This window comes from Salvelinus sp. IW2-2015, linkage group LG3, assembly GCF_002910315.2.
Source record: "Salvelinus sp. IW2-2015 linkage group LG3, ASM291031v2, whole genome shotgun sequence".
Classification (NCBI taxonomy): domain Eukaryota; kingdom Metazoa; phylum Chordata; class Actinopteri; order Salmoniformes; family Salmonidae; genus Salvelinus; species Salvelinus sp. IW2-2015.
In genome coordinates this window covers 13872984-13899056 of record NC_036840.1, presented here as the reverse complement: position 1 = coordinate 13899056, position 26073 = coordinate 13872984, and the positions used below count along the sequence as shown (strand labels likewise).

The 26073-nt window shown below is 42.8% G+C and overlaps 1 protein-coding gene across 2 annotated transcripts in view; it reads right to left on the bottom strand.

Moving 5' to 3' along the window:
• LOC111951281 (TBC1 domain family member 22B) overlaps nucleotides 1–26073 on the bottom strand; it is a 205656-nt gene that overhangs the window by 133541 nt on the left and 46042 nt on the right. Inside the window, exons 7-9 of one of the 2 annotated variants that reach the window (XM_023969344.2) lie at nucleotides 19410–19538; nucleotides 17496–17558; nucleotides 11157–11271 (exon numbers count right to left, since the gene is read on the bottom strand). In XM_023969344.2, coding sequence (XP_023825112.1) covers nucleotides 11157–11271; nucleotides 17496–17558; nucleotides 19410–19538 — 307 coding nt within the window. Of the gene's footprint in view, nucleotides 1–11156; nucleotides 11272–16990; nucleotides 17057–17495; nucleotides 17559–19409; nucleotides 19539–26073 lie in introns of both variants that reach the window. The other variant, XM_023969338.2, reaches the window with a different exon arrangement.

Sequence of the window (26073 nt, the reverse complement as noted above, 5' to 3'; positions counted from 1 at the left end):
CTGACTGAGCCTCAAACATGATTTGCAGAGAGTAAAGCATCTGCAAAATGGACGTGTGTGCCGTGTGTGTGTGGGGGGGGTGGATTGTGTGTATGACACGTCTTTGCACTCTAGTGTGTTTGTGGCTTGAATAAATGGCTGGCTCTGACACCCAGGGGTTGCCTCCTTAAAGGATGGTGAGGAAGGTTTGGGTTGTGGAAACCCGGCGGGAGGTATGCCGAGCAGCTGTATTTGTATGGCTTGGAATACTTATGCGTGAAACAACAGACATCAAGGTTACTCCCCTCCCTTAGTCTCTGACTCAGACCCTGTTCTCTGTCGTCGTGACTGATCAGAATCCCCATAAGTCTCCTTGGCCTGCTTCGCTTTGTATTTATCATGCCAACGTTCATGTGAGCTGCTACTGAGTGAGTCCTTGAAAAGCTTAAACAGCTCAAACGACCTTCAGAACGTGCTCCGCCTGACACTAACACGATTGGTTATTGATGTGCTGTCTGTTGTATTTTCTCGTGGTTTTCTTAGGAGAGAGGTTACTAGAGAACGAGAGCGAGAGGAATAGAGCGTTTTTTGGGCGTTTCATGCCGGGAATGTAGCAGGCTAAATTACGCTTCTGTCTTGAAAGCTTTTCTCATCATCCGCGCTCGCTCGTGCTCGACGCGTACTCACTCACGTCAACACACACACATAACTTGTATACGCACACACTTCACCATCAGTTCAACTTTTGATGGTGCTGGCGTCCCAGCTAGCTCCGCGCAGCCCATTTATTATTTCCCCAGTATTCTACAGAGCCTAATGAGGCTGACATTGGAGTGATTGAAAATGCACGTTAAATAAAGTTTTGATTATCCCTTTCATTCATTTGTCAGACTGGCGTTGAACATCGCCATTCTTACTGCGAATGAATGAAAGGGATCAAATTCTTAACTTTATTAACGTGCTCGCCTCTTAGAAAATGAAAGAGAACTTCGCCATCACTAGAGAGAGAAGAAAGAAGTCAGAGGGTTGGAGATTTCAAGAGTAATTGAAAGGCTGTAGTGTAGGACAGTCTCTCTCTGAGTCCGATTCTCGTTGTCTCTGTGGTGTTTGTGTTTGTTGGACTGGGTCTATTAGTCTCTGATCCCTTGTCAGAGATGGTCCACTGAACTAAGCGAGGCCCTCTCTCTCAATTACACCGGAAGTAGAGGCTTTGATACACTCCTACATGACCTTTTTCTTCAGTGCATTTCAGTAGTGTTAGTACAGAACTCTTGGGGGACATTCTGTTAAGCAACCCTGCTAATTCTGTTTTTAGCTGATTCTTCTCTTATTAAATTGAGTATTGAGGAGGAGATGAAAGGAGGTGTGCTTATGTGTGTTGTTTTTCAGCAGATTTGCAGCCATATACGTGATTCGTACCTCACCTGGATTGTGCTGGTTGCATGATTTTTTAAAAACATTTAATTAATACTAGCAAGTCCAGTTAAGAACAAATTCTTATTTTGCAATACGGCCTAGTGGTTATGACTGCTTGTTCAGAGGCAGAAACAACAGTATTTTTACTTGTCAGCTCAGGGATTCGATCTGGCAACCTTTCCGTTACCAGCCCAACGCTCTAACTCACTAGGGCTACCTGCCGTCCCATGATGACAGGGATGTAATAGAGAGGCCAGTAAGTCATGCTGTGTTGTGCCTGCTCTTGTCATGCATTATAGGCTTGCCAGACTTTGTAGTTCAAAACCCGAAAATGAGTTACCTCTGGTTCATCTCAGCTGCTCCGTCTGGGAAAATTTATGGGGAAAGATCCGGTTTTGGGATTGAAACAGAACACAGGCTTAGTAACACGTTGCCTATGATATCTAGTGCGTTTACATGTTTTATGAATATGAAGCCTTTGTGCTTATGTAGTTTTTTAAATGACATAAAATGGCTTCAAAATTCACAAAGGTGATTTTTTAGCTGAGGAGAGGAGATCTCATAAGAACAAAATTCCTAACACCTGTGTTTGACAGACCTTATTTTCTGCTTTATCAAAACTCATAGGCTTTGCCCAAAAAGGCACCATTGCTTATTGCTCTCTAAAGAACAAAAGTTTTTTTTCCTCTGCCCCAACCCCCACCCAACACACACAACACAGCCACACACACACACACACACACGAATCACACAACACACAACACACACACACACCCACCTGCCACACACACACACCACACACACACACACACACACACACAACACGCCTCCTCAAAAGACATAGGTTTTTCCTTGCCGTGTGGAGTCAGCTTTAGGGCTTTTAATAGTGTACTGTAATACACTGCTTAACCTGCTGTCACCCTGCCTGGACCACTAGGGGCAGTATTGAATCTGTTTAATACTACCTTCAGAACACTATCCATAGTTAGAAAATTGTCACATCATACGCTTACACGGGTGAGGAACAAATGGTGAAAGTTAATTTCTGCTTTGAAAGTTGATAAACTTTTTGAATAAACCACACTTTTGAGAAAATGGTCATAAAGTTTTGTTTACATCCTACCTGGAGAGCTCTTCTTCTCTTCTATTCAGCATCGTTCACACCCTCTTAAGCTTTAAGCCCACCTACATCTATTTAAGGATTCACTGTGAGGCCATGTGCTAAACAGATAAGGTAGTGTAGGAAACAACCAAAAGATTTCAAGAGTGAAATAATAGCAAAAATACACTATCATAAGTCCAATAGCATGACCGTAATCACCCCCGACTAGGTTCAATGTTAGCTAGCTAGTTTGTATTCTGTACAGGCTCTTTTCACTCGCTCAATTAGGTTAGTATTGTGGAGTAACTACAATGTTGTGATCCATCTCAGTTTTCTCCTATCACAGCCATTCAATTCTGTAGTGTTTTAAAGTCACCATTGACCTCATGTGAAATCCCTGTGCGGTTTCCTTACTCTCCGGCAACTGAGTTAGGAAGGACACCTGTGTTTTGTAGTGGGGTACAGAAATCATGTTAAACACTATTATTGCAAACGGAGTAATTATTATGTTTTGTTGCTGCTGCCATGTTGTCTTGTTGTGTTGCTACGATGCTGGTGTTTCATGTGTTGCTGCCATGGTATGTTGTTTTCTTAGGTCTCTCTTTATGTAGTGTTGTGGGTCTCTCTTGTTCATGTGTGTTGTTGTCCAATATATATATATTTTTTTTGCCCCAGGCCCGCAGGAGGCGTTTTTGCCTTTTGTAGGCCGTCATTGTAAATAATAATTTGTTCTTTAATTGAATTGCCTAGTTAACTAAAGTTCAATAAAAAATACATTGTTACTTGTTAAGCACATTTGTACCCCTGAACTTATTTAGGCTTGCCATAACAAAGGGTTGATATACTTATTGACTTAAGACATTTCACAGCTTTTGAATGATTTGTAAAAATATTGAAAAACAATGATTCCACTTTGACATTATGTGGTATTGTGTTTAGGCCAGTGACAAAATATTTAATTCAAGCTGTAACACAACAAAATGTGGAAAAGTCGAGAGGTGTCAAGTACTTTTCTCAAGCACTGTAACACCAGAGAGATGTGTTAAAGATGTGAGGAAGTTGAGTGACATGCTGTGTTCAAATGTGAATCAACAGTTTCCTCTGTCAGGGAAATTATTAAGATGGCCACCTGCACTAGGTGTTTTTGTTCTCTCATCAACACCATCTAAATACGTCTATCAGACAGCATCAAGGCTGCCGTTCCATCTCTGTCTTCTCGCCTTGCCTCGCTGTGTAAAAAAACGCTAAGATATCGCTTTTTTTATGTCTCTATTTTTGTTCCTTTGTGTTGCTAGTTTTCAAACAAACGTCTATCTTCCTTCCTTTGATGATGCAAGAACCAAGACGTTGTTGTTCATGCATGAACCAGTGGGTTGTTCAAGGGGGGGGGGGGTCATGCAAGAACAATGGGATTGCAACTGGCAGCCCGAATGTGGCTGTACTTGCACACTAATGCTTTTGGTCTTCCAAATCCCACACCACCAAGCCCCACCCCCTGTCACTCAACCAGGGCAGTTCCTCGTACTCGAGATTCACTCTGCATTGAACAACAAGCATGCAGTTAAAATATTTTTCTGACAAGAACGACACTGCTTTCCTCTTTGCATCTTAATATAAATCCACGTTTTCTATATTATACTAATTGTTCAACAGTAATAGCTGGAATTCAACATAATGCATAGGCTATGAAAGTATCTGCCTGTCCCTGTTTTGCGGTCGTCCTGCTTGACTCTCGCCTCTCCCCATTGTGCGCACGGAGCAGGGAAAGATGGATCTTGAGAAGCACAAGCATATTACCGTTTGCTCTCAAAATGCTTTTGAGAGAAAAAGTTTTTAAAGCAACTTCTGTCTAGTTACAGAGAAGGAATACATATAATTTATTTCTCAATATTGATGTTCATGCCACACTTTGTAACTGGAGTAGGTGTAGTTAGTGATGGTTTTGGTCCGCCTGCGGAGCGGAGTGTGCCATTTTGCAGTTGAATAGGCCTACATTAAGATAGCTTATAGGCCTAGGTCCCTGGAACAGTTTTTGTAGACACTTGCTTACATTACTGATAGATGAATCAATTAGCCTACATGGAATCTAAGCACAATATCATATTTAGAGTTAGCTAGATAAGTGTGGCTGATTCCCACTTCTTCAGGTGGTTACACAATATTCCCTATAGGCCAATATGCTCTCTAAAAGTGTGGTGTAGGTGTCCTGGGAGGGCAGTTATGCCCCCGGTGATGCGTTGTGCAGACCTCACTACCCTCTGGAGAGCCTTACGGTTGTGGGCGGAGCAGTTTGCCGTTTTCAGGCGGTGATACAACCCGACAGGGTGCTCTCGATTGTGCATCTGTAAAAGTTTGAGTGCTTTTGTGACAAGCCAAATTTTTTCAGCCTCCTGAGGTTGAAGAGGCGCTGCTGCGCTTCTTCACCACGCTGTCTGTGGGTGGACCATTTCAGTTGTCCGTGATGTGTAGCCGAGGAACTTTTAAACTTTCTACCTCTCCACTACTGTCCCGTCGATGTGGATAGGGGGTGCTCCCTCTTCTGTTCCTGAAGTCCACGATCATCTCCTTGTTTTGTTGACGTTGAGTGTGAGGTTATTTTCCTGACCACCATACTCCGAGGCCCTCACCTCCTCCTGTAGCCGTCTCGTCGTTGTTGGTAATCAAGCCTACCACTGTAGTGTCTCCGCAAACTTGATGATTGAGTTGGAGGCGTGCATGGCCATGCAGTCGTGCGTGAACAGGGAGTACAGGAGAGGGCTGAGAACGCACCCTTGTGGGCCCCAGTGTTGAGGATCAGTGGGGTGGAGATGTTGTTACCTACCCTCACCACCTGGGCGGCCCGTCAGGAAGTCCAGGACCCAGTTGCACAGGGAGGTCGAGACCAGGTCTCGAGCTTGATGACGAGTTTGGAGGGTACTATGGTGTTAAATTCTGAGCTGTAGTGTGATGAACAGCATTCTCACATAGTATTCCTCTTGTCCAGATGGGTTAGGGCAGTGTGCAGTGTGATTGCGTCGTCTGTGGACCTATTGGGGCGGTAAGCAAATTGGAGTGGGTGTAAGGTAGGTGGAGGTGATATGGTCCTTGACTAGTCTCTCAAAGCACTTCATGATGACGGAAGTGAGTGCTACGGGGCGGTAGTCATTTAGCTCAGTTACCTTAGCTTTCTTGGGAACAGGAACAATGGTGGCCCCTTGAAGCATGTGGGGAACAGCAGACTGGATAAGGATTGATTGAATATGTTCGTAAACACACCACCAGCTGGTCTGCGCATTGCTCTGAGGACGCGGCTGGGGATGCCGTCTGGGCCTGCAGCCTTGCGAGGGTTGACACGTTTAAATGTTTTACTCACGTCGGCTGCAGTGAAGGAGAGCCCGACGGTTTAGCGGGCCGTGTCAGTAGCACTGTATTGTCCTCATAGCGAGCCAAAAGAAGTTGTTTAGTCTGTCTGGAAACAAAACATCCTGGTTCGCGACGGGGCTGGTTTTCCTTTTTATAGTCCGTGATTGACAGTAGACCCTGCCACATACCTCTCGTGTCTGAGCCGTTGAATTGCGACTCGATTTGTTCTCTATTTACAGATGCACAATCGAGAGCACCCTGTCGGGTTGTATCACCGCCTGAAACGGCAACTGCTCCGCCCACAACCGTAAGGCTCTCCAGAGGGTAGTGAGGTCTGCACAACGCATCACCGGGGGCAAACTACCTGCCCTCCAGGACACCTACACCACACTTTTGAGAGCATATTGGCCTATAGGGAATATTTGTAACCACCTGAAGAAGTGGGAACTCAGCACACTTATCTAGCTAACTCTAAATATGATATTGTCGCTAGATTTCCATGTAGGCTAATTGATTCATCTATCAGTAAATGTARGCAAGTGTCCTACAAAAACGTTCCAGACCTAGGCCTATAAGCTACTTAATGTAGGCCTATTCACTGCAAATGGCACACTCCGCTCCGCAGGCGGACCAAAACCATACTAACTACAGCCTACTCCAGTTACAAAGTGGTGCCATGAACTCAATATTGAGAAATAAATTATATGACTATCCTCTCTGTAACTAGACAGAAGTTGCTTTAAAACTTTTTCTCTCAAAAGCATTTTGAGCAACGGTAATATGCTTGTGCTTCTCAGAATCCATCTTTCCCTGCTCCGTGCGCACAATGGGGAGAGGGCGAGAGTCAGCAGACGACGGCAAAACAGGGACAGGCAGATACTTTCATAGCCTATGCATTATGTTGATTCCAGCTATTACTGTTGAACAAATAGTATAATATAGAAAACGTGGATTTATATTAAGATGCAAAGAGGAAAGCAGTGTCGTTCTTGTCAGAAAAATATTTTAACTGCATGCTGTTGTTCAATGCAGAGTGAATCTCGAGTACGAGGAACTGCCTGGTTGAGTGACAGGGGGTGGGGCTTGGTGTGTGGGATTTGGAAACAGCCAAAAGCATTAGTGTGCAAGTACAGCCACCAATTCGGGGCTGCAGTTGCATCCCATTGTTCTTGCATGACCCCCCCCCCCCCTTGAACAACCCACTGGTTCATGCATGAAACACAACGTCTTGGTTCTTGCATCATCAAAGGAAGGAAGATAGACGTTTGTTTGAAAACTAGCAACAACAAAGGAACAAAAATAGAGACATAAAAAAAGCGATATCTTAGCGTTTTTACACAGCGAAGGCAAGGCGAGAAGACAGAGATGGAACGGCAGCCTTGATGCTGTCTGATAGACGTATTTAGATGGTGTTGATGAGAGACAAAAACACCTAGTGCAGGTGGCCATCTTAATAATTTCCCTGACAGAGGAAACTGTGATTCACATTTGACACAGCATGTCACTCAACTTCCTCACATCTTTAACACATCTCTCTGGTGTTACAGTGCCTTGAGAAAGTACTGACACCTCTCGACTTTTTCCACATTTTGTTGTGTTACAGCTTGAATTAAATTATTTTGTCACTGGCCTAAACACAATACCACATAATGTCAAAGTGGAATCATGTTTTTCAATATTTTTACAAATCATTCAAAAGCTGAAATGTCTTAAGTCAATAAGTATTCAACCCCTTTGTTATGGCAAGCCTAAATAAGTTCAGGGGTACAAATGTGCTTAACAAGTAACAATGTATTTTTATTGAACCTTTAGTTAACTAGGCAATTCAATTAAGAACAAATTATTATTTACAATGACGGCCTACCAAAAGGCAAAACGCCTCCTGCGGGGCCTGGGGCAAAAAAATATATATATATTGGACAAAACACACCATGACAAGAGAGACACCACAACACTACATAAAGAGAGACCTAAGAAAACAACATACCATGGCAGCAACACATGACAACACAGCATCGTAGCAACACAACAAGACAACATGGCAGCAGCACAAAACATAATAATTACTCCGTTTGCAATAATAGTGTTTAACATGATTTCTGTACCCCACTACAAAACACAGGTGTCCTTCCTAACTCAGTTGCCGGAGAGTAAGGAAACCGCACAGGGATTTCACCATGAGGTCAATGGTGACTTTAAAACAACTACAGAATTGAATGGCTGTGATAGGAGAAAACTGAGGATGGATCAACAACATTGTAGTTACTCCACAATACTAACCTAATTGACAGAGTGAAAAGAAAGCCTGTACAGAATACAAAACTAGCTAGCTAACATTGAACCTAGTCGGGGGTGATTACGGTCATCTATTGGACTAGATAGTGTATTTTTGCTATTACTTTCACTCTTGAAATCTTTGGTTGTTTCCTACACTACCTTACTCTGTTTAGCACATGGCCTCACATGTGAATCCTTAAATAGATGAGTGGGCTTAAAGCTTAAGAGGGTGTGAACGATGCTGAATAGGTGTAGTCAAAGAAGAGCTCTCCAGTAGGTGTACCAAAACATTCAATGACCATTTTCTCAAAAGTGTGGTTATCAAAAGTTTATCAACTTTCAAAGCAGAATTACTTCACCATTGTTCCTCACCTGTAGCGTATGATGTACAATTTTCTAACTATGGATAGTTTCTGAAGGTAGATTAAACAGATTCAATACTGCCCCTAGTGGTCAGGCAGGGTGACACAGGTTAAGCAGTGTATTACAGTACACTATAAAAGCCTACTGACTACCGCAAACAAACCTATGCTTTTGAGAGGCGTGTGTGTGTGTGTGTGTGTGTGTGTGTGTGTGTGTGTGTGTGTGTGTGTGTGTGTGTGTGTGTGTGTGTGTGTGTRGCAGAGGGAAAAAAAACTTTTGTTCTTTAGAGAGCAATAGCAATGGTGCCTTTTTGGGCAAAGCCTATGAGTTTTTGGATAAACGCAGAAAATAAGGTCTGTCAAACACAGGTTTAGGAGATTTTGTTCTATGAGAATCTTCCTCAGCTAAAAATCACCTTTTGTGAATTTTGAAGCATTTATGTCATTTAAAAAAGTACATAAAGCACAAAGGCTTCATAATTCATAAAAGGTCATGCTAACTGACTGATATCTCATAGAACAAAACGTAGATCTAAGCCTGTGTTCTGTTTTCATCCCAAAACCGGAATCTTTCCCCATAAATTTTCCCAGAAGGAGCAGCTGAATGAACCAGAGGTAACTCATTTCCGGGTTTTAGAACTACAAGCTGGCAAGCTCTATAATGCATGACAGCAGCAGGCACAACACAGCATGACTTACTGGCCTCTCTATTACATCCCTGTCATCATGGGACGGCAGGTAGCCTAGTGGTTAGAGCGTTGGACTGGTAACCGAAAGGTTGCAAGATCGAATCCCTGAGCTGACAAGGTAAAAATCTGTTGTTCTGCCTCTGAACAAGGCAGTTAACCCACTAGGCCGTCATTGAAAATAAGAATTTGTTCTTAACTGACTTGCCTAGTTAAATAAATGTTTTTAAAAAATCATGCAACCAGCACAATCCAGTGAGGACGAATCACGATATGGCTGCAAACTCTGCTGAAAAACAACACACTAGCACACCTCCTTTCATCCTCCTCCTCAATACTCATTTAATAAGAGAGAATCAGCTAAAACAGAAAGCAGCGTTGCCTTCAACAGTAATGTCCCCCAAGAGTTTGTACTAACACTACTGAAATGCTACTGAAGAAAAGGTMATTAGGAGTGTACAAACCCATCTACTTCCGTTAAAGAGAGAGGGCCTGCTAGTCAGTGGACCTCTCTGACAAGATCAGGAGACTAAAGCCAAGTCCAACAACACACAAACACACACAGAGACAACGAGAATCGGACTCAGAGAGAGATGTCCTACACTAACAGCTTTCAATTACTCTGAAATCTCCAACCCTCTGACTTCTTTCTTCTCTCTCTAGTGATGGCGAGTTCTTTCTTTTCTAGAGGGAGCACGTTAAATAAAGTTAAGATTTGATCCCTTTCATTCATTGCAGTAAGACTGCGATGTTCACGCAGTCTGACAAATGAATGAAAGGGATAAAATCAAACTTTATTTAACGTGCATTTTCAATCACTCCAATGTCAGCCCTCATTAGGCTCTGTAGAATACTGGGAAATAATAAATGGCTGCCAGCTAGCTGTGACGCAGCAACATCAAAAGTTGAACTGAGTGAGTGTGTGCGTATACAAGTTAGTGTGTGTGTTTGAGTGAGTGAGTGAGCGAGCGAGCGAGCGAGCGCATGAGAGAAAGCTTCAGACAGAAGCGTAATTAGCCTGCTCATTCCCCGGCATGAACGCCCAAAAAMCGCTCTATCCCTCTCGCTCTCGTTCTCTTAACCTCTCTCCAAAAAACACGAGACAAAAACAACAGACAGCACATCAAACCATCGTGTTACGTGTCAGGCGGAGCACGTTTGAAGGTTTGTTGGCTTTGTAAGCTTTCAAGGCTCATCAGTAGCAGCACATGAAGTTGCATATAAACAAAGCGAAGCAGGCCAGGAGACTTTGGGGATCTGACAGACCGACAGAGAGACAGGGTCTGAGTCAGAGACAAGGGAGGGGAGTAACTATTTTCTGTTTCACGCTTCAGCATACAAAACAGCTGCAATCCCCCGGGTTCACAACCCAACTTCTCACCATGCCTTTAGAGCAACCCCTGGAGTGGCAGAGCAGCCATTTATTCAAGCACAAACACACTAGAGTGCAAGCACGTGCATACACACAATCCCCCCCCCCCCACACACACACACACACACACGTCATTTGAGATGCTTTAACTCTCTGCAAATCAATGTTTGAGGCTCAGTTCAGTCTACACAGCACAAGAGAACATTAAGTCATCAATTTAATGAAACATTCATAACACAAATCATTTACACCACATAAACTCATACAGCAGGGACCCAGGCAAGCTCTATTGGAAGAGGAGAGCCTATTAAAACATTTAAACTAGGATCTCTTCATGGCTTGGTATCCTCTCGAGTGAGGGAAGTGGACGCTACTATCTAGTATTTGGCTATCTACTCCAGTGATGGAAGCAAAAAAGAGGATCATTCCCTTAAATGAGAGAAGCGACTAGAAGAGAGGGACTCACCAAAGTACAAACACATACTATCTAGGCTTTGGCTATTCCCTTGAGTAAGGGAAGAGAGGGAGGAAGAATAGGGAGGAAGAGGACAGAGGAAGAAACGGGAGGACAAAGAGCGAGGACGAAGACGGAGGGCGAAGAGGGAGGAAGAGGGACTCACTGATGTACTCAAAGACATAGACGACGAAGAATGGCGTGACGAGGTCGTTGATGCCCTGCACGTAGCCGCTGGCCGGGTGGCGGATCGCCCAGATGAACAGGATACGCTCAAAGATCTGACGGACAGACGGAGGAATACACAGTCAGCACACACACTATGTATCGAGCACAGTACATAGAGGAAAATTGAAGCTACTTCTAGAATCAGTATACGCAAGCTATCTTGTTAATATTTGTAAACTGAGGAGAATAAGTAAGCTTGCTTGTTTTAATGTGCAAGTCAAAGTCCCTCAAGGACGTTAAAGTCAATCTAGCCATCTCTCCATCTAAGATATACCTAAATAGGAACAGACACACACACTACAGATGACAAATCCATGTAAGACAGTGAATAATGTAGATTTACTTCTATGTTTTATATATTTGACTTTCTTTAACAAGGTCACATGATGGTTTCAAACCAACCGAGAACAGCCACATTCCATGCCCACCAGTCAATCAAAGAGCAATATCGGATTAAATTATAAAGAATGCATGTTTTAATCATTGACATAAAGGTTTGATCGTGTTAGAGAAGTGAGGAAATTAGTCATAGGACATGCATGTGCGGTGAGCAGTGACATGGAATTGAAACGTGCACACGACACATCAACATAAATGTCTCATCGCCGTGTTGGACCTATCTGTCTCTCTACTACTGCTGGATCAGGAACTTTGAACACGCTCGCAAACTTTTTTATTTTCTCCTTTTTCTTCTTTCTCTAATCTTTTTCTGGAAGGCAAACACCTCCATCTTCGTTACAGCCTCGGTTTTAATGTTCCACCTTGCTGCTGTCATCCCCCAAGAATTAAAGGAGRCTTGAAGTTCAGCGCAAATCAACCACAAAAAGTATGCGTCCCAAATGGCACACTATTCCTCCCCCAAAATAGTGCACTGCTTTTGACCAGGTCCCATAGCATTCCTGTCAAAAGTRGTGCACTATATAGGGAATAGGTTGCCATTTTGTACGCAGCCTTGGATTTCCATTCTCTTTCTCATCCCTCTTCTAGTCTGGCCTCTGAATGTCTGTGCCTGTGTTCTGACATGCCAGGCGATGCATCACACATGCAGAGCACTTTCTCGGACGCCATGTTTCTGTCATTTTTCGAAATAAACACATTTCTCAAATTGTGATCGCCCCGGCCTCCAAAAACATGTTGGTTGGCTGCCTGGGATGCTGGCGTGTTATGCTAGCTAGTATGGTTTAGCAGTGTCCTTTTAAAATGTATGGGATTCACATCTCCCTACTGCTGTCCCCCTGCTTTCATCATCAAAGTCACATCTATCAAAGTGGKGCGGGGAGGAGAAGGAGGAGGGGGAGTGCTAATGTGAGTTTCTCCCTTTAACAGCCCACCCTCCCTTCTCTYCTCCTCATCCATGTCTTCCCCTTCACCTCCCTTTCCACGCTAATGCTCTCCCCTCCTCATGCTCCTCTTTCCCTCCCCCTCTCGTCACCCACCTTCCCTCTTCTCTTTTTGTCCTCTCACTCCCTGAAACAACCCATGTTCTCGCTCCTCATCTTTCTCYCACCCATCATCTCCCTGCAGCTAGAATGCATGGCCAGAGCACCTACCCTCCGTCAGAAGCCCATCAGAGGGTGGAAATTAGACACTAAACCAGGTGGAGGAAGTCAATGGCCAGAGAGAGAGAGAGAGAGTGAGTGTAAGAGAGTTCGGGAGAGAGGCCAATAGGAGATTCAAGAGGCTGAAAGACCCTGCCAAAATAATAAAATATTGTAAATAAAAATAAATGGATCAACAACAACAAAAAAATGACACGCAGCAGAGTAACAGATGAGGTATGTTGACCTCGTGGTGGTAACTGATTAGATAGTGGTCAGTGTGTGATCAGGAGAGGACAGTGGTGAACAGTGTCAGTGTGTGAGGGTTAGGTCCAGACATTAGTGTGTTATGTTTATGCAGTGAACAGGCTGCCCATCAAGCCAAAAGCACAGGGAATAAAGGACAGTGAGTGGTCAGTAGCCTGATCCCAGATCTCCATGTTATTTTGTCCAAAAATGTAGTAGTGAGGAGTTGACTTGGCTATTACAGATCTGGGACAAGGCAAGCTTTACAATTCAGCTCTCAGAAGAAAAAATACATTTAAAAAAATTGACAAAAGGCAACTAAAAACCATAGGACTGATGAGTTATGTATGTTTTCATCCAATAGCTTGTGCATAATTCAGTGCACCATCACTGAATTATTTTAATTTGATCATGCGTAAAAGCACGACTTGCTTGGATGAGCATTAGGCTTTCACCCCTCCGCATCCTTCTCCTCTTTCCACCCACGGTGCTACATTGCCTCCTCAAGGGAAATCATGAGGACAGAAATGTATGTATGGACACACGTGCGCACATGCACAAACAAACACACGTGTGCTTCTCTCTGGCGCTAGCTTCATGTCCCCATTAGCTCACTGCTAATGTGTGAACAGCATGTCTACAGCCATAGTGGTGCACCGAGGCCAAGTTTACGTCCAGTGCTGTAGGTCTCTTAGGAAGAGACCTCTACCCACATGGTGTGAAAAACTAAATGTTGCATTACTCAGTAATGTACAGTCTCAGGAGAGTCATACAGTGCCTATAGAAAGTCTACACACCCTTGAACTTTAATCCCATTTTGCTGCATTACAAAGTGGAACTGAAATGTATTTATTTGTAATGTTTTGTAATACATCTCCACAAAATACTCCATAATGTAAAAGTGAAAATAAAATGACTCTCTCCAAATTAATTTAAAAAATAAATAACTAAAATATAGTCATTGCATAAGTATTCACGCCCTTTGTTAAGGCAAGCCTAAATTAGTTCAGGAGTAACATTTGGCTTAATAAATCACATAAGTTATATGGACTCACTCTGTGTGAAATAATAGGGGTTGACATGATTCTGAATGAATACCCCTTCCTCTATCCCCAATACATACATCTGTAAGGTCCCTCAGTCAAATATTGAATTTCAAGCACAGATTCAAATACAAAGACCAGTGAGTTTTTCAAAAGCCTCATAAAAAAGGGCAGTGATTGGTAGGTGGGTAACAATAAAAGATCAGACATTTAATATCCAGTACTTGTCAAAAGTTCAGACACCTACTCATTCAAGGGTTTTTATTTATTTAGACTATTTTCTACATTGTAGATAATAGTGAAAACATCAAAACTATGAAATAAAACATATGGAATCATGTAGTGGATATATGGAATCAAAATTGTTAAACAAATCAAAATATATTTGAGATTCTTCAAAGTAGCCACCCTTTGCCTTGATGACAGCTTTGCACTCTCTTGGCATTCTCTCAACCAACTTCATGAAGTAGTCACCTGGAATGCATTTCAATTAACAGGTGTGCCTTGTTAAAAGTTATTTGTGGAATTTCCTTCCTTTTTAATGGTTTGAGCCAATCAGTTGTGACAAGGTAGGGGTGGTACACAGAAGATAGCCCTATTTGGTAAAATACCAAGTCCATATTATGGCAAGAACAGCTCAAATAAGCAAAGAGAAATGAAAGTCCATCATTACTTTAAGACATGAAGGTCAGTCATTGCTGAAACTTTGAAAGTTTCTTCAAGTGCAGTCGCATACACCATCAAGAGCTATGATGAAAGTGGCTCTCATGAGGACCGCCACAGGAAAGGAAGACCCAGAGTTACCTCTGCTGCATAGGATAAGTTCATTAGAGTTACCAGCCTCAGAAATTGCATCCCAAATAAATGCCACAGAGTTCAAGTAACAGACAAATCTCAACATCAACTGTTCAGAGGAGACTGCGTGAATCAGGCCTTCATGGTCGAATAATTGCAAAGAAACCACTACTAAAGGGCACAAATAATAATAAGAAACTTGCTTGGGCCAAGAAACACAAGCAATGGACATTAGACCGGCGGAAACCTGTCCTTTGGTCTGATGAGTCCAAATTTGAGATTTTTGGTTCCAACCGCAGTGTCTTTGCGAGACGCAGAGAAGGTGACCGGATGATCTCTGCATGTGTGGTTCTGACCGTGAAGCATGGAGGAGGGTGTGCTGGTGTGGGGGTGCTTTGCTGGTGACACTGTCAGTGACTTATTTAGAATTCAAGGCACACTTAACCAGCATGGCTACCACAGCTTTCTGCAGCGATACGCCATCCCATCTTGTTTGCGCTCAGTGGGACTATCATTTGACTCATCATTTGTTTTTCAACAGGACAATGACCCAACACAGCTCCAGGCTGTTTAAGGGCTATTTGACCAAGAAAGAGAGTGATGGAGTGCTGCATCAGATGACCTGGCCTCCACAATCACCCGACCTCAACCCTATTGAGATGGTTTGGGATGGTCTCCGGGCGGCCAGCTCAAGGAAGAGTCTTGGTGGTTCCAAACTTCTTCCATTTAAGAATGATGGAGACCACTGTGTTCTTGGGGACCTTCAATGCTGCAGAAATGTTTTGGTACCCTTCCCCAGATCTGTGCCTCGACACCATCCTGACTCGGAGCTCTACGGACAATTCCTTCAACCTCATGGCTGAGTTTTTGCTTTGACAGGCACTGTCAATTGTGCAACCTTACATAGACAGATGTGTGCCTTTCCAAATCATGTCCAATGAATTTAATTGAACACAGGTGGACTCCAATCAAGTTGTAAAAACGTCTCAAATATGATCAATGGAAACAGGATGCACCTGAGCTCAATTTGGAGTCTCACAGCAAAGGGTCTGAATGCTTATGTAAATAAGATATCTGTTTTTTAGTTTTTTTTCCAAAAATGTCTAAAAACCTGTTTTCACTTTGTCATTATGGGGAATTGTGTGTAGATTGACGAGGATTTTTATTTATTTAATACATTTTAGAATAAGGCTGTAACGTAACACAATGTGGAAAAAGGGAATGGTCTGAATACTTTCCGAATGCACTGCATAACACAATAAAATGTGAAGAAATCCAAAGGGGATGTAGATTTCTATAGGCACTGTATGGACACAGACTAAGAGAGACTGACATTTGTGATTTTTAGACAGCTCCGCGGTCGCATGCATCACCATCACAAGTTATTTYGGGACAGAAATAAAAATGATCCCCAATTAAATTCTCTAAATATTTCAACGCAGGCCTGTGGCCAGATACACCAGCATGCAAGGAAGGGGAGAGGGATGAGGAAAAAGAGAAGCATAAGGAGAGAGTGTCTGAGGAAAAAAACAGTAGGAAGAAGGAAAGAGGGGAGAAGGAAGAGTGGAAGATAGGGACAGCGAGAGAGAGAAATAGGTGAGGGACAGAGAAAGAGGCAAAGGAGTGAGTGAGAGAAAGAGAGGGATATGAAGAAAGAGGGAATCACTTTAAATTAAGAAAAATAGATATTGGGGTGGGTATGTGTGAGGACGGTTGGCCCATTCGTTAGTATTCTCTCATAGCACTGAGGTAGTAGTGTGGTCTGGGAAGGGAACAGAGGTAGAGGCCAATAGAGGACATAGAGGAAGAGGGGTGTGACTCGCAAATACTGAACAAACTTATCCAGGACACACAAGCAAACACAGTCCATTATATCCAATGACAAAAACGATCTGTTTTCTAAAATACTCATTGCAGAGTGCAAATACGACTCATACCAGAGTGCAAACAAAACAGCAAAACCTCACTGAAGAACCTTTCATTACACCAGATTGTTTTCACTCTTCAGGAGTCAAGAGAATGCTTGAGTATACGTGCATGCATGCATGGTGCAGTGTGTGTGTACGTATAATAAGACGAACAGGATTTCATACATTAGCTAGGTCTAGGTGAGGCAGGGTAGTCAGTGTGTTCTGTATAGAAGGCCTCACCTCTTGGACAGAAGCTTGTTGAAAGAGAGGAATAAGGGGATTAGTTCTCGGTATGTCAATGTGAATCTGCAGAGAGGAGAGAGAAAACACAAACAGAAGAGCAGTCGAAGTTATCATATGCCATCACAGAGAGGGATGAGAGGAGAGAGAGCTGGTTAGTGGAGTCACTGGATCGAGGGTCCAGGGCGTGTATTGACGGCAGAGGACTGAAGAGAACTGGAGCTCCTAGGCTATATTTCTGAACTGGGTGGAGGGGTAGTGTGGCTCACTAGCTCTCTGCAAACCAAACCCCGTTTTCTCTATAGAACCACAGTGGGTCAGTGCAGGGCACAAGCAAATACACCTCGTCATCACATATGTGTGCAGGAGAGCTTCATCAAACCAGAGAACCACCGTCAACCAGTTCAGAACTTGGAGCCGGCAAACAGACGAACAAACACAGACAGGGCAGACCAGTCATGCTGGCGAGTGAGGGTTGGTCTGCAGCCCCTTTAACCAGTCTTACCTCTGTCACCATAGGCTGCAGCAATAGACACTCCGGACTCATCCGGGGGATGTCTATACGAATCTGGTGGCGTGGAGAAAACAGTTAACACAAACACATTACACCCACACGCATACTCAGTCTTCACGCATACACACACGGACCGTGCACAACATACCCACACTAGGGAAATAAGTCAACACACTCAATTGATCAGATATCCACAGTGGAGTTTTTCCCAGCCCTAGATGAGGGAGAAAAAAAATGCTGTTTTTCACAAACAATACATACCGCTAAACAAACAACAACATGAGACAATTCAACAGGAAACAGTACAGAAGTGTGACTGGAGAACATATGAAACCTCTGATTGACAGATTCGAACATGTCAACTCTAAAAACTACTGTAGATGTGTGATAGTACCCTCCTGAGAGTGTGGGCGGGAGTGCCTTTCTAGGAAGTTTTTCCTAGCCACCGTGCTTCTACATCTGCATTGCTTCCTCTTTGGGGGTTTCGGCTGGGTTTCTGTATAAGCACTTAGTGACATCCGCTGATGTAAAAAGGGCTTTATAAATAAATGTCATTGATTGATTGATAGAAAGAGAAAGTTAGAGCGAGAGGGAGAGCTTGAGTGAGAGAGGGAGAGACAGGGAGAGAGATTCATGTACAAAAACAGAGAGAGATAGACTACTGTAGGGAGATGAGAGGAATTACAGAAGAGAGAGACTGGGGAACAGACAGTCACAGGAGGCTGACCGTCAGGTCAGGCAGACAGACAGAGGTCTTGCACTACCAATGTCAGGAAGTTGAGCGCTGACTCGGGAACAGCAGGGAGCCTGTGATCAGACAGAAAACCCCCTCTGCCACTGAACACAGAACTGAGATCAGTGGAGAGAAGAACTCTCTCAAGACTCCCTGCTGAGACTACATTTCTACTCAGTTTGCTGTAAGCCTAAAACTCTCATTTTAAAGTAAATATCAGTCATTTTCTTAAAGGCAAAGAGAGGACTTTTCTCTCTTCATCTTACTCCAGCAGGAAACGGGTGTATATCTCAGCATAGTAAATATTGACGCACCAAAGTAAATATCGACAACACACCTCATAGCGTGCATGCGGCGTGTATTACTATTCTCGTGGGCACCGGAAATCCCCAAAAGGATAGTAAAACAAGGACAATTCTCCCTTCTTAGGAGGGAGAAACCTAAAAAGGTTATTTTAAGATTAGGGGTTAGGTTTAGTGTTACAATTAGGGTTAGGGAAAATTGTATTTTGAATAGATTTTTTTTAGGTCCCCACAAGGATAGTAAAACACATGTTGTGTGTGTGTGGGTCAGCAGAAGTGATTTCCCTGATAAACAGAGAGTGAGGGAGAGAGACTGACACCAACGGTGTGAGGGAGGGGGGGAAGAGAGAATTTTGAGAGAGGGTCATTCTTGTCTAGCCTCCATAGTGGCACTGCTATGTGTGAGAAGAGAGCAGCATGGAAAACCACTTATCACCGTATAACTGGATCTGTAATGCAGACTCGTGGCCGCTGACAGGCAGTGGCTTGGCTAGTCTGGGCTGTGGGAGAACGAACACATCAGGGACAAAGGGAAGTGCTGGTAAGAGGGCTTGGGGATTTACACCCACAGGACAGCCCATTCTATCTGCACAAATAAATATGTCTGCCATCTGTCTGTCACTGAGSTGAAGGGGTCTGAACTGTAGATGGCTGAGGAATTATATTTATCCACCACTGGAATGGATGAACTATGGAGGAGCTGAGCTTAGGATAGACAGACTGCTCTCAATATATGAGTGCATGGCTCAGTGGATATAGGAATACAGAAAGACATGGGGGAGGAGGAGAGAAAGAAAGAGAGAAAGAAAGAGTGACTGAGAAAGAGAGAGAGAATGTGACTGTGTGTGTAGTCCTAGATAGCATCCTTACCTGTCTGTATGTGTCTTGGTGGTGCTCGTCATTGCGTGAGTCGTAGTACTGTTCTATGAAACCAAAGTATTCCTGTCTCTTCCTCTGTAGCGTGCTCTCTCTCCTCTCTGTGTTGGCAGGAAGGTAACCCTGGGAAGAGTACACCAGAACTGTTAGGATATCATAGGGTCCTACAAATGCAACACTGTACCGCGAAGCCAGTTCCACTCCTTTTTAAAATATTTTTTCCCTTTATTATTTTCCCCTAACCCCTCCCCTATTGGAGTAAACTAAATGGACAACAACACTTAGGATTCTATTTCCAGACTAAACATACCATAAATGTTCTACAGACACAGTATATTTTACATTAGTTATCTTTTGTTTGTTTTTAGTCCCATCCTCCAGCTACCCTCAACCCCTCCCATCTATCTCTGAAGACCATCCAGTTTTGATTTCTATTTGCCATATATTTTTCAACTGTGCTGTGATGTTTAACAAAAGTTCTGAACCTTTCTATTCTCATAGTTTCTACAGATTGTAAATTAAAGATACATTTTTGGTAAGAGCTGCCAATTTTTTGGTCCTTAATAAGCTGCTATACTTTTTTATTTATCACAATTTTCTTTAACCAATTTTGGTCTTTAATGCCGAGAGACAAGTTCCTTACCATCTTCCCCTTCCCTCTTCCATTTTTGAAGTAATGCTGCAATTAGTTGGACGCAATTTTGGATAGAGCAGACATTTCCATATATTCTTGTTAGCTGCATGTGTGACATCATTTACAAAAAATCTACTGTTTAGCATATTTAGCATATTTGAGTTTAACAATAATAGTTGTTGAAATAATTGTTCTGTCTTTCCTGGTGTATTAAACTGAAATTGCAACTTTCTATGGCTTGTTAAAAATACAGATATTTTGGAGATTATTTCATTTTCAAATAACCGAAAGTGAGAGGTTGTAATATGAATAAAGGGGAAAAAGGCCACACGGAGTGAGCCATTCTTACTAATCTGCCAGGAAACCAGTTTGGATTTAAGTATAACTTTTGGATGACTGAAGCCTCTAATGCTTTAATATTAAAATGTCTGCCCTCCGAATTCATATTCAATATATAAACATGCCGATTTAATTTTGTCTGGCTTGCAATTCCAAATAAAATTACATTTTTTGCTCATATAATTTAAAAAACAAGTTGTTAGGTATAGGCAGGGCCATAAGCTAATAGGTAAACTGGGATATGACTAAAGAATTAAATCAGGGTGATTTTACCACAAAGAGACAGGTATTTCCGTTCCATGGTAGCAATATCTTATATATTTTTGCTAACTTTCTATTCAAAAGGCACTCGCACATCTGAGCTATCTTTGTTGCAGGTGCATGGTAACAATTGAATAACATGAGAGAAAAAATAAGAAACCTGCACACTGCTCTTGCTAGTATCACTGCCCTTTATTAAGCTTTACATATCGGACATATCGGTCTCAAGGCCTTCGTCAGAGGTTAGAAAAAATATCTAGATCCTCTATGAGGTATGGAGGAATCCATATTGTGGATTTCAATGAAAATGAAAATCAAATGTTATTTGTCACATGCGCCGAATACAACAGGTGTAGGTAGACCTTACAGTGAAATGCTTACTTACAAGCCCTTAACCAACAATGCAGTTAACAATTATTTTCTTAAGTTTTATTTCACCTTTATTTAAGCAGGTAGGCAAGTTGAGAATAAGTTCTCATTTACAATTGCGACCTGGCCAAGATAAAGCAAAGCAGTTCGACACATACAACAACACAGAGTTACACATGGAGTAAAACAAACATACAGTCAATAATACAGTAGAAAAATAAGTCTATATACAATGTGAGCAAATGAGGTGAGATAAGGTAGGTAAAGGCAAAAAAAAGGCCATGGTGGCAAAATAAATACAATATAGCAAGTAAAACATTGGAATGGTAGATTTGCAGTGGAAGAATGTGCAAAGTAGAAATAGAAATAATGGTGTGCAAAGGAGCAAAATAAATTAATAAATACAGTAGGGGAAGAGGTAGGTGTTTGGGCTAAATTATAGATGGGCTATGTACAGGTACAGTAATCTGTGAGCTGCTCTGACAGCTGGTGCTTAAAGCTAGTGAGGGAGATAAGTGTTTCCAGTTTCAGAGATTTTTGTAATTCGTTCCAGTCATTGGCAGCAGAGAACTGGAACACAGTGTCCAAAGAAGGACAGAAGTATACAGAATGGTGTCGTCTGCGTAGAGGTGGATCAGAGACTCACCAGCAGCAAGAGCGACATCATTGATGTATACAGAGAAGATAGTCGGCCCGAGAATTGAACCCTGTATTTACTAAAAAATAAACCAAATCTAAACAAAATAAATCAAATAAAAAATAACAATAATAGGAATACAGCCTCGCAACAATAGAATAACAGTAGCGAGGTTATATACAGGGGGTACCGGTACACAGTCAGACAACATTCATCATCAGCGTTCAACCTTTGTATTTAAGCCCTGGATTTGTAGTTCCTTGATATTATTGTTGGATCTGATTTAAATAGCTAACATTTCAATGGTCATAATAAATAAATATGCCGATAGTGGACAACCTTCTTATACGTCTCTTGTTAGTTTAATACTTTCTGAGAAGTAGCCAATATTTACTATTTTACATCTAGGGTTACTATACATAACTTTAACCCATTGTATAAGAGATTCTCCAAAATCGAAAAATTCCAGGCATTTATATATAAATTCCAGTCGTACTTTACCAAAAGCTTTTTCATAGGCAGCTTCGAATACCAGGCTGGTTCCCTTAATTTTTCATAGCGTTCTATTGTTCCAGTACTTGTCTTATATTATCTCGAATCTATTGTCCATATAAAAAACCTTCCTAATTGGGATGAATAATATCCGAAAATACCTTTTTAATTCTATGCGCTATGCAAATTGTTTGCATCACAACACAGAAGTGTAAGGGGCCTCCAATTTTTAATGGATTGGATCTTTATACAGTGCATTCAAAAGTATTCAGACCCCTTGACTTTTTCCACATTCTGTTACAGCCTTATTCTAAAATGGATTAAACACATTTTGTTCCTCATCAATCTACACACAGGATTCAACATTTTTGCAAATGTACTAAAAATGAAAAACAGAAATACTTTATTTACATAAGTATTCAGACCCTTTGCGATGAGACTCGAAATTGAGCTCAGGTGCATCCTGTTTCCATTGATCATCCTTGAGATGTTTCTACAACTTGATTGGCAAGGAGGATACCTAGTCAGTTGTACAACTGAATGCATTCAACTGAAATGTGTCTTACGCATTTAACCCAACCCCTCTGAATCAGAGAGGTGGGGGGGCTGCCTTAATCGACATCCACGTCATCGGCTCCTGGGGAACAGTGGGTTAACTGCCTTGCTCAGGGGCAAAATGACAGATGTTTAGCTTGTCATTTCGGGGATTCGATCCAGCAATATTTCGGTTAATGCCCCAACATTTCTATACGCTAGGTTACCTGCCGCCCGAAAGGAGTCCACATGTGGTAAAATCAATTGATTGGACATGATTTGGAAAGGCACACAACGGTCTACGGTCCCACAGTTGACAGTGCATGTCAGAGCAAAAGCCAAGCCATGAGGTCGAAGGAATAGTCCGTGGAGCTCCGAGACAGGATTTTGTTGAGGCACAGATCTAGGGAAGGGAAGCAAAAAAATGTCTGCAGCATTGAAAGTCCCCAAGAACACAGTGGCCTCCATCATTCTTAAATGGAAGAGAGAAGTTGAGTTGTTGAGAATTGAGAATGACTTCTCACAAGCCCAGCATACACACTAGYCTAGGCTAGACGCACACACACCCAAGCACCCACACACATCGTGGGAACTACGTTAGGGATACAGTAACTTCCAATCACTTTAAATCTGCTCAATGGACTGCGCTCCAGTGGGCCTCACACTGGGCAAATGTAGTGCACTACTCTATGTAGGGATGAGGGTGCCATTTGGGACACAGCCCGTTAGAGCACTGTACTACTGACACACTTCCACTGCATGAGCAAATGTTTCAGTATGCCAGGGGAACTTGAAAGGGAACTGTTCAGGTTGTTGGCCATATGAAGAAAATAATATCAACCCACATTCAATAACAGATGGGCAGAGATTAATGCAGAGAGGGTTAATGGCCTAACAGTGGCATAACATTGAACACACACACACACTTCTCCCTCTCCTCCAGCGAGAATGTATCTAGCTACAGTATACACCATATGTCTGGGACAGAAAAGACAAGTCCTGGTGGTTTAGACTAGGCCTATAGTGATTCAGTAATTGATTGCCTGGAAATCTACAGCCCCAGAAAACCATTCATCTCTGGAGCAGTTGAGGCTTGTGCCCATTCTTCACTCCCACGGCCCAACAAAATGGCTCTAACAAGACGTATATGTGCCAGGCAGCCCCCTGAGCACTGGCTGTAAGGGCCATTACCATATATCCATGTAATCACACTGACTTGATAATGTGCTGTAAAGGGAGGGGGTGAGGGTTGGTATTCTATTGTTGGTGACAGAGGAAGGTCAAGTATTTGAAGAGACTCGGAAGTATTATCTGAGTGCTACTGCTGTGAGATATGCAGTGGATAACTAGGTTGGGTGGGGTCAAATCCTTTTGAAAACTCCATTAAATCAGGATGTGAGTGGAAGTTTGATTCATGAATCGAGAGAGGAGAAATGGGTTACTTTATTGATGGAACATGTTAGACTTTCCAGCAGTGGTTGAGTCAGAACATGAATAGGAGTGAGTCAAAAGGACTGTGTCCTTCGAAAGATTGAAACCCCTCCGTCATACAGTACAAGCACAGTTTGAGTGAGTCACACACTGGTTATAGTAATTTGGAGGTGGGCTGGCAGTATGTTTGCTGGATACAGTAGAGAGCACATAAAATATTAGAATTTTCTCCTCTTCACCTACAAAAATATATGTCAACAGTAATAAAATCTTGATCAGCGCGAGCTGTCAGTTCCAAGCAGGTTCAAGAGGATTGCCTCTTCCTTTGGAGTCAGGACTGTCATAGTTGTGAGCAGATGTGCTCTACAGCCAGGCAGGCACACAAACCACAGTTAGGTAAATGAAAGTGTCATTCCTAAAATGAGGTGTCTTCCTGTCCAATTAAAAATCGACCCCTAATCCTACCGTGTAACCCCATTAGTGAAGATGGGAGAGGAGAGTGGTCAAATCCAAGTAAATCTTCATCAAACTGTCTTTTCGAACTATAAAGTGAGAATTTTGTGCTCTTTTTTTTTGTGAGTGTTTGTACATAGCCTTGTAGGTGTTATTTTTGGAGAGGATGTTGTGAGAATAATAGATAAGGCTGTGAGATGAGTGGCTGGAGCACCTTGCTCTGTCTCCCCAGCTGTTGCCAGACTTTACATAATAAAGGGAAGAGAAAGTTTCCTCCACCAAGGTTAATGGAGGGTGAACTGAGGGTCAACAAGGGAGAACACACACACACACACACACACACACACAACACCACCAACACACCACACACACACACACACACACACACACACACACACACACACACACACACACACACACACACACACACACACACACACACACACACACACACACACACACACACACACACACACCAGAGGGAGGCACTGCACTTTATCAAGGTTTTTATAGGCCTGTAAATGTCTCCTACAGCATGCCAGAGCCAACCGCAGTCTTTAAAACTACAAACTACACGGTAAGAAGGGGGGTTTATGGTTGTGTTCGGAGGTATCTGTGCCAAGGGTTGGAACTGGTTTCGAGAACAGAACCGAAAACCAGACAATATCATTTTTCAAGAAAACGGAAAAGGAACCTGGAACATAAGTGATCCATACTGTTCCGGAACCATTATTTTAAAAGCTTGGGAACCGATTTAACAACGTTATTTTACGTTCCAGGAATATTCCTAGTCCCACAACAAAATGCAACAAAGCACCTATGCAAACCCTCACTCTGTCACTCAAAAACGTATTCCAGTGTCTGCTTGCAAGCTGAAAATCTTGACATATGCATGTTTAGGCTACCTGCCCCTCGCCCCTCTGAAGCATAGGCTACTGTATTGACGTTTCAAGCTTGATTCAGAAAAGATAGGGCGAGAGATTTTTAATTAGCTAGAGAAGAATGGATAATTTTCAATGCTAGTTAAGGATACTATAGGCCTACTGTAGTTATCACGTATCACATCGGACTTATCAACTACAAAAAGGTAAGATGTGGTTTTAATTCTGGTGTCGCTCTACACACACAAGCTCGTTGGCGGGCGTGCTAGCTCAAGCTCGTTGGCGGCGTGCTAGCTCAAGCTCGTTGGCGGGCGTGCTAGCTCAACGTCGTTGGCGGGCGTGCTAGCTCAAGCTCGTTGGCGGGCGTGCTAGCTCAAGCTCGTTGGCGGGCGTGCTAGCTCAAGCTCGTTGGCTGTGCTAGTCTCAAGCTCGTTGGCGTGCTAGCTCAAGCTCGTTGCTAGAGCTCTTTGCTAGCTCAAGCTCGTTGGCTTGCTAGCTCAAGCTCGTTGGCTTGCTAGCTCAAGCTCGTTTAGAGCGTTAGCTAGCTCAAGCTCGTTAGCTTGCTAGCTCAAGCTCGCTTAGCTTGCTAGCTCAAGCTCGTTAGCTTGCTAGCTCAAGCTCGTTAGC